Consider the following 9,417-nt stretch of genomic DNA (forward strand, 5'->3'; position numbering starts at 1 on the left):
TAATGTACAGTTATAATTTATATTGTAAAATATCAAGTATTATTATTATTTAATGTAAAGAGTATATGTAAAAAGCACAAAGACGTTCACGAAATAAATAATAAAATTAAAAAAAAATTAAACACTGAATGATGTAGGATAATTAAGTCGCTAACAAATAAAAATTTAGGAACTGTATAATTTTTATTTAATTAATAATATTTTTTTTATTGTAAAAATTAACTGTATTTATCATTTACTATTAAAATAAACAAGTTAAGATAGATGTAATCAACCATTTGAATGACAGTAATATTTGGTTTATGGTATATGTAGCTCATGTTTAATATGACACACATGTTAGAGATCTAATTTTAAACTACAGCAACAAGTGTCGAGAAAAAGTCTTGTTTCGCTTTTTTCGATCTCGCTCCCATCCCTCTCAGTGCGTGTACCGCGCGATAAGGAACTTCTTATCCATAGTCTTTCACATTTTTAATAAAAAATATGTATCTTCAAGTTTGATAAATTAAATATAATAATTTAGTTAGGTTTAATTTCTTCTAAATAGATATAAAGGATCTAATTGGTATTTTTAACAGAACTGTCACTTAGCGGCGTCATGGATGTTAAGTCTTGAACTAATAGTCGCCAACATGAGCGGTGACCCCTCGAGTCTCCACGAAGAATTCAGATTGTTTTTGAGCTCTATGCCGACCCCAAAATTCCCAGTTTCAGTACTTCAGAATTCTGTCAAGGTTACTAATGAACCACCTAAAGGACTCAAAGCAAATGTTAAAAGAGCTCTTATAGAGATTGAGGATGACTTCTTTGAAAATAACGGTAAATTCAGTTTATCATTTATTTGTCTTTATATAATAATAAACAAACTAATGAACGCTTCACACTCAACGGCAACAACGGTTGGAGAAAAACCTAGTTGGGGAACTAAGATTTTCGCCAACCTGTCGGCAAACTTTTATATGGCCAGTACATAACAGTACAAGCTAGTGCTGTGACCTCTGCACCAAAGCGTCCAATAAAAATACTAAAATATAATATAATGATTATTGCAAAATCAATATAGTTTGATATAATGATGAAAATTGTATATGTATATTAATTTGACTCTAATATTATGAAAAAGTAGCAATTAAAAGTGCACTTTTCAATTGATCAGTGCAATCGATTGTTTACGAGTGAAGTCAAAGAAGCTATCGTCTAAATTGATTGAGAACAATAATTGACAATAATAGCTTTAATAGAAGTTCGTCGACACACAATTGAGGATGTAATTAGGTGATTGTCGGTACTCGAACGGCTACATCCAAATGTAACTGAAATATCTTTTTTACTACTTTTTAACCCCCCCGGCGCAAAAACATGTTGGGGGTGTTACAAATTTGATGACATGTCTGGCTGTGCGTCTGTTTGTGTAGCATCGTGGGTCTCGAACGAATAGACCTCCTTCTACACATTTTCTTGGGATAGTTCTAAGCTATGTTTGGTAAAAATCGATCCAGCAGTTTGAAGAGTATTAAAATAATGCCTTATCTAAATGATGTAAGGCATTTTCGAAATAAAATATAATTATAATTTTATCATTCGCCCAAACGCTTCATGTTTTTAATTTTAAAGGGTTGCTATTTTATTATTGAACTGTTTTTCTTTATCGTTTTTTTTTTCTTTTTTTTTTTATTAATTTCTGAACTGCTTATCTATCTTTTTTGGTATGCTTTTACTATTGCAGTATTGGGCCAAGACTGGCGAACAATGCTGTTCGGTATTTGCATGTTCCACGCGATCATACAAGAGAGAAAAAAGTTTGGTCCCCTCGGTTGGAATATAACTTACGAGTTTAACAATAGCGACCGTGAGTGCGCCATGCTCAACCTACAAATGTTTTGCGAATCAGGTCACGTGCCTTGGGACGCCTTAGAATATATTACTAGTGAGTTTAATATTCATATAACACTGCTTCATAACATATTGATCCATTTTTTGAATCAAAACAACTTGATTTTAGTGGATATATGTTTTTTTATAATAATCCAAATAACTGTGAGACGAAAAGATAAGGTTGACCATAAAATTGGTAAAATTAAAACAAATAAGTTTTCTTTATGATACGGTTTTCGAAGTAGAATTTCTTTATTTACGCTATACTTGGGGAGTAAGCTAGTGAATGCGTGACGAGAGCGTTACGGAAAGTGTGATCAGACGAGGTGAACGGAAGTTGAGAGGGAGATATAAGTTAGTGAAGATACAGAGAATATCAGAAAGAGTTACGTTTCTTATACTACTGTAGGGGCAAAAGAGAGGCGCACATTTTCTTTCTCTCTTTCTCTCATATACACCGACATATTGAGTTCTTTACTTCAGTTCTGTGGTCTAAAGCACACTCGTTTTTTATTAATACGGAATCTATACAAAATTGAAATGAGAAATTGCCAACTCAATTTGCTTTGGTCGATAAGGTCAGATAACGTACGGCGGTCGCGTGACTGACATGTGGGATCAACGTTGCTTGACCACCATCCTTAAGCAATTCTTCTCGCCGGCGACGCTAGATGAGGGCTACACTTATTCCCCGTCAGGCGTCTATTACTGCCCACGGTTGGAGAAACTAAGCGCCGTTCGTGACTACATTGATACGCTACCTGTCATCGAGGACCCGGAAATATTCGGAATGCACGAGAACGCTAATATTGCTTATGAGGTTTCCTTATTTTCACTTTTTCTTTCCTTTTTTCATAATTTTATACACTACTCGGCCGTAGTCCTAACAAAAAAGTTAGCAAGAGAATATGATTATAATAATGTTTAAAAGTATATATTTTCTGTCCCTAACTAAAAAAACTCTTCTTTGCGCGGCTGTTTCTTGTAGCAGCTCTTTTATTATTCTTAAGTAAATCATAGATGTCCCCATTCACAGTAAAAATATGTTGATATAGTTATATCCTTAAACTAAAGTTTATATAGAATATAATTTGTCTTGAAAAAGTGATGATTTTTTTACAGCACAAAGAAACAAGCACATTAATAAAGACGATAGTAGACGTCCAACCTAGGTCTGGAAGTACGGGGGGTGGTGACACTCCCGATCAGATAGTATGGCGTATTTGTGAACAAACAAGGGCTGCAGTTGTTCAATCAGTGGACCGTACAAAGGCCCACCCTGATCTGCTGACGCCAGATGACGCTGGCCAGCTCCACTCTCTCACCACTGTATTACTACACGAAACTGATAGATTCAACACTCTACTCGCTCTCATACACGCCTCGCTCAACGAACTACAGAAAGCGATTAAGGTAAGCTGTGAAAAATTGCAGGGCATAGGTCTTATCGTTGAATGCTCAACTAATATTGGGCAGCTCCTTCAAAACCGGTCACCACAAATTGGTATTCCACCAAAATAACAGGCTGCTGCCTAAAATTATCTGCTAATTAGTTCAGAAAAGATTTTGATGGTGAAATTAAAAAAAGGACGTCACAATTTTTATCTGTTTAAATATCGTTATACTGTGTATAACTATTTGAATAGCAGCAAGAGGTTGGACCGGTCTTTAGAGTTTAAGTTAAATTCAAAGTTTGCACACTCAATCGTTTGTGTAAACAGCATATTTAATGCCCAGATGAAACGCCCTTGACCTCCTACACACATGTACAGTTCTGGATAGTAACAAAACCAGGGAGTGATAGCCATTGAAATAAGGTCTCTGAAGCCTGTTGGCAAGCAAATCTAACCATATAATAAATAAATAGAAAAACCGATACAACTTAAAGTAACTCTTATATGGGTTAAACACACTACATACGAGAATATACATAGAATACGTATGAGGTGTCACCGTATCATTTTAAGCTTTTTGCTTCTTAATCTATCTAATACAAAACTGCCAAGTTTTAATCTGGTCCAAACATTAATATTGACAAGCTATGAACTGGTTTGTATCGTCGTACCAGTTAAAATCTTTGTTTTAGTTATTGAATAATCTACAGGCTATCTATATTTATTGTCGAGCTATGTTTCTCTATGTTACTTTGCACATAATATTAATATAATATTAAAAATTTAACAGTATCTTGCCATCAATTTAATTTTCATCTTTATTTTAAATGCTGTTTTGTACTTTTACAACTACGGCGTTTTCATGGTAAGCGGTTCCCACAGCCGATGGACGCCTGCAACATCAGGAGCATCACAATCACGATACAACCCTGCCCTCAACCCTCTTCACGAGTTCCACGAGACTATCTTACCCCACGAATGTAATACCACTTGATAGCTATATTATTTAAGTGTGATCTTATGTGTGATTGATACTTCTTATGTCGGACTGCCCCACATTTTAAGCAAGAAGTAACTCCGATATAAATTCTCAATAAAATATGTATTTATTTCTTAATTTTAAGAAGATGGAGGCAAAAGTTAGAGTTTTGGAATTGAATTTTTATATGATTGAAAGATGTTTTTCGTAAATGAATGACTGTTACACTTTAGGTGATTACCTTTTTCCAAAAATAAAGATAAAGTTTAAAGCTGTCGAATACGTGTAATAAAGTTGAACCATAAAGAATGTTGCCAGTAAAGTTCTGCTAGTTTTTTTGAAGTGAAAACTTCTTTTGGCACACCGCAGACACATTTTTTCCTAGGTAGTAAATTAGGCTGATCCGTCAGGCTCTGAGGTAAAAGGCTCAATCGGGTGAACTCGGGACCGCCGAATATACCCGAGCGAGAAAGATACAGTCAGCTGCTCTTCACTGTTGTGTCACTGTATTTAGTATTAATACGTAATAAATTTCAATTAATACGTAATAATAGTCAATATTAATTTAATAGTTATTATTATATTATAAAGTAGCAATAACCGTGCGAATAATTCACACGGGCAATACCCGTGCGACGATCACAGCAAGCAATGATCTATAAAGTGATATATAATTTATGTGAAGTAATTGTGATGTTTTTCCTAAAAAGGGAGTTAGGAAAAAATTTTCACTTTTGCCTTGCGATCTTAAGCCCACACTCTATTTTTTTTAATATGACTAGGTCGGGCAGACAAGCGTGCCATGATGTGACCTGATGGTAAACGGTTAGCATAGCCTATAGACGCTTGCAATACTAGAAGCATCGCAAGCGAGTTGCCGACCCTACCCAGGAGCTCTGACCTCTTACCACAGGAACACTATTTAGCTGTGATCTTCTGTAAGGATGAGGCTCTTCCCCAAGCGGACTGGTCTAGACTTTGAGCAGGATATATCCCGATGTGCCCTACTTCAATATAGTATATAACAGATTTGTGTTCAAATAAAAATGTTATAAATATATATCTAATAAATATTGCTTACTTACCACCTAAGATTCAAAAGTGAAGGTAGTAAGTGAAGGTATCTGGGTATCTATAAATCTGTAGGTTCATGTAAGTTTCTTTAATAAGGCCTACTGTGTACTTAGATTTTCTTTCAAAACGTAGTATTACAGATGTAAATGATGTATACAGATGTAAGTTCCATTCATATTTAAGATCGTGAATTACAATTGATCATGTCATCGAGCGTCTAAGGTTTTTTTTACAAACTAACTTATAATACATATATAATGCAAATCTAGTTCTCCACTTTGAAATTTGCTATAGTAGCTTTAAGCTCAGACTTAATCCAGTGCTGCGCATGCGTTAAAACAATCTAGAAATATCCTGTATAATTCCATACTACCACCACCACTGACCAAATCCAAATCAATACGACGTACTACATGACCAAAATGTTTTAATGCATAATACAGTCTCCACACACCTACAAGAGACATCACACTTGCATTAATAGTTTGAGAGCTTATTTTATTGCCGATGTATGTAGGTATGACCTATATAATATAAGTAATCATTACTCCTGTTGCAGAGCGCATGCGTATTTCTATCTGATTCTCGAATGTACTACGACTAGGTAGATAAAAAATATAAGTGAAACGCAATTTCAATATGCCAATACTTGTACGGATGCAACCGCTCACAGCTTCCCGACGCATGCGTACTAGAATACTTCTACTAGAAAGTTCTGCAAACTTTTTTTTATAAAATACGACGAAAACTAATATATAATATGTATTTTGAGGTGACGTATGTAAGGCTCGCTATCTGCTTCCCAATTTTTTTTATCTGAACTCATGCACATTAGCGGCGCGATAGTAAGATACACAATTTACTCTCGCGCCGCCATTTTAACTTAATTTTTAATAAATAAATATTAACTATTCAACTGACTAGTCAAGACTCATGAAAATATGCTTTATTACAAATTCAATTAAACTATTTCCAGTCCTGTTTCGATATACAATATCTAATAGTTTAGGTTTTTTTTTTATATACTTAGTGATATAAAAACAAAACTATAAACATGAAATCCTCCAATCCACCTTGTAATATTTTATGATTAATTGAATATGTTTTAGGAATTTTTATAAATTTAATAACTATATATTAATACGTGAAGCATAAACTTTGTACCGCTTTTGACGTAAATTGCGTGGACGGAGGAGTATGAAATTTCGCATACTTTAGTTTATGTGTTGTGTATATAGAGAAGGAGTGCAGAATGCTAATATTTTTTTATAATTATTCAAAAAAAAAATATTAAATCATTTTAAAAAAAAGCATTACATACACTACCGTGTATTTGACGCACACATGCATGCTGTTTTGTTGATTGTCAAAGTCTGTAGTCAAATTGAAAATTTTTTGAAAAGGTTCTTTATTTTCATTTTTTTTTTTTTTGGTTTTCTTTAATTTAAATTCTTAATTATGGTCGCATTTCGACCTCTGGGCGACCACTAGTATTAAATTATTATCGGTCACGTAACTTTGCATTCGATGGGACTCAGAGTTACCGAAATATCGTGAATTTCAAAATGGATAATAACGGTAATTCCCGTTGAATCAAGTGTTCATAGTGACCTTGAAAGCTTGAAAACTTATAAGTTAAAAAAAATAGTTGTTAGTAGAGAATTGGCTAGTAAAAATTGAGGCCTCAAATAATTTCCAGGGTATTGTGGTAATGTCGGAAGCGTACGAAGAGGTTTTCAACTCCTTCCTCAATAACAAGGTGCCGGAGATGTGGCACCGTCGCGGTTACAACTCGCTCAAGTCTCTCGGAAGCTGGATTCATGATTTAACACTTCGTATCGATTTTATTGAGGTCTGACTTTAATGTGTAAATATATCCTTACCATATGTAAAATTTGTTAACTGTGTAGTTTGCTGTAAAATCCTATAAAATCCCGATAAATGAAACTAGTACACCCAGACGCCCAACTGAAATAATTCCATAATCAAGACGTTCGGTCAATTAATTTTTTTTGTATTTTTGACGATAATAGCATATACCTACAGACCTACTTATATTATGTAGTATAGTGTACGTTGCTGTAGTTGTATTATGCGTACACTAAAAAAAAATGTCTGTGTAATAATTTCCAGCAATGGCTCACAGAGGGCGCGCAGGCCAGTAGCTGGGTGTCGGGGCTGTTCTTCCCGCAGGGTCTCTTAACTGGCGCGCTACAAGCGTACGCCCGTCGTTACCGAGTACCCATCGACGCTCTAATCTTCGACTTTGTACCTCTACGCTGCTTCCTCTCGCAGGAAGATGTTTACCGGCAGAACAAGAAGAAGACGAAGGTAATTTTCCACTGATGGTAGGCAATTCAAGCCCGAGTACATAGGCACCAACAAATGTATTACGAACGGTATCTATTCGCATGCACCAATTGTACCTACCACTCTTCAAGAATATTATACATACTATTTGTGTAGCACGTTCTGTAGTTAGTGTTCAGTAGAATTTTATCAATTATATATTTATAAATATATATATATATTCAACAACCGCTCTGGTGTAGTGGTACGAGTAGTTGCCTAAAACACCGACGGTTTGCGAGTTCGATTCCCGCTCAGGATGATTATTTGTACAAGATCTATCTATGTTGTCCGGTTTGGATGTCCTTGTAGGTCTTCCCAACGTGCCTTGGAGGGCACATTAAGCCGTCGGTCCCAGGTATTATCATAAATACCTGATAGCGATCGTTACTCATAGTCGGGAACATATCCGCCAACCCGCATTAAAACAGCGTGGTAGATTAAGCCCCAATCGTTCTCGACAGTAAGATGTTACAGGCTAAATACGTATGCGTAAAATTTTGATAAACTTTATGGATTATTTATCAAATAAAAATAAATCAAAACCACGAAACATTCTTGGCTGTAGATTAGATCTATTTAATGTCCTTGGTTAAATTGTTATATTAAAAAAAAGCGTTTGTAAATAAATTTAGGAGGAGACGAGTGTTTTCGACTCGCTAGAAAAGCCCGAAGACGGTGTCAACATTCACGGATTGTTTATTGACGCTGGACGCTGGGATCCCGCAAAGAACTTGCTAGTCGATGCATTACCAGGTATAAATATGTTATTCTATTTATACTCCACAAACCACTAAATTTAAAACAACCCAAACACTAACTATTGTGTTCATAAACATAAGTTGTTTTTAATCATTTTGTTTTTACCTACCTGCCGTATTAATCTAGCCATAGTATAACGTCGACGAAACAGCCATATATTAAATGTTTTTGAAGAATACAATTAGATTTATGATTGTGCGTGATCAAAGCACCCGTGTGTTTGTATTAGGTCAAATGAATCCCCCGCTGCCAGTGGTATGGTTCAAGCCGGTTCTATCGCTTCCTAAGCCGGACCTGCGGTACGAAGCCCCACTGTACAAGACAGCGGAACGAGCCGGAACACTGTCAACAACAGGCCACAGTACTAACTTCGTGCTACCCGTACGACTTCCCTCTGACATGCATGCAGACTTCTGGATCGTACGCGGTACGGCACTGCTCACACAGATCACCGATTGACATCTATTGTTCTATATTATACTCCTCCTATTTTTTGTGAATGTGTATTTTTTTTTAATTATCGTTTATACAAACCTTGTCCTGGCAACAACGAACACGAAAAACGGAAATTCAAATTTGATGCAGTCGTTCGTAAGTAATATTGGATATTCATTTCGGCGATCCATTTTTATATGTATAGGTACTAGCTGACTCGGCAAACGTTGTTTTGCCGCTAAACGCTTTTTAAAAATAGGGGTTGGTGGTAGAAGGGTGAAAATTTAGTGTCGTATGTATTTTTCAACGCCAAATCATAATAAAATATAAATTTAATAATTTATCTAAAAATTAAAGAAAAAAATTTAGGGTTGAACTACCCTTAACATTTGGGGGTATGAAAAATAGATGTTGTTCGATTCTCAGACCTACCCAATATGCACACAAAATTTCATGAGAATCGGTGAAGCTGTTTTGGAGGAGTTTAACTACAAACACCGCGACACGAGAATTTTATATATTAGATACCCCAGATTTATGTTTGGG

At 35.4% G+C, this 9,417-nt stretch overlaps 1 protein-coding gene across 1 annotated transcript in view; it reads left to right on the forward strand.

Moving 5' to 3' along the window:
* Positions 1 to 8,936, forward strand: part of LOC123668425 (dynein axonemal heavy chain 6) — a 61,494-nt gene extending 52,558 nt beyond the window's left edge. Inside the window, exons 61-68 of the mRNA XM_045602157.1 lie at positions 582 to 822; positions 1,730 to 1,930; positions 2,457 to 2,698; positions 3,001 to 3,291; positions 7,025 to 7,177; positions 7,459 to 7,656; positions 8,310 to 8,430; positions 8,666 to 8,936. Coding sequence (XP_045458113.1) covers positions 582 to 822; positions 1,730 to 1,930; positions 2,457 to 2,698; positions 3,001 to 3,291; positions 7,025 to 7,177; positions 7,459 to 7,656; positions 8,310 to 8,430; positions 8,666 to 8,895 — 1,677 coding nt within the window. The 3' untranslated portion in view covers positions 8,896 to 8,936. The remainder of the gene's footprint in view (positions 1 to 581; positions 823 to 1,729; positions 1,931 to 2,456; positions 2,699 to 3,000; positions 3,292 to 7,024; positions 7,178 to 7,458; positions 7,657 to 8,309; positions 8,431 to 8,665) is intronic.
* The last annotated feature ends 481 nt before the right edge of the window (positions 8,937 to 9,417 follow it).

This window comes from Melitaea cinxia, chromosome Z (genome assembly GCF_905220565.1).
Source record: "Melitaea cinxia chromosome Z, ilMelCinx1.1, whole genome shotgun sequence".
Taxonomy (NCBI): Eukaryota; Metazoa; Arthropoda; class Insecta; order Lepidoptera; family Nymphalidae; genus Melitaea; species Melitaea cinxia.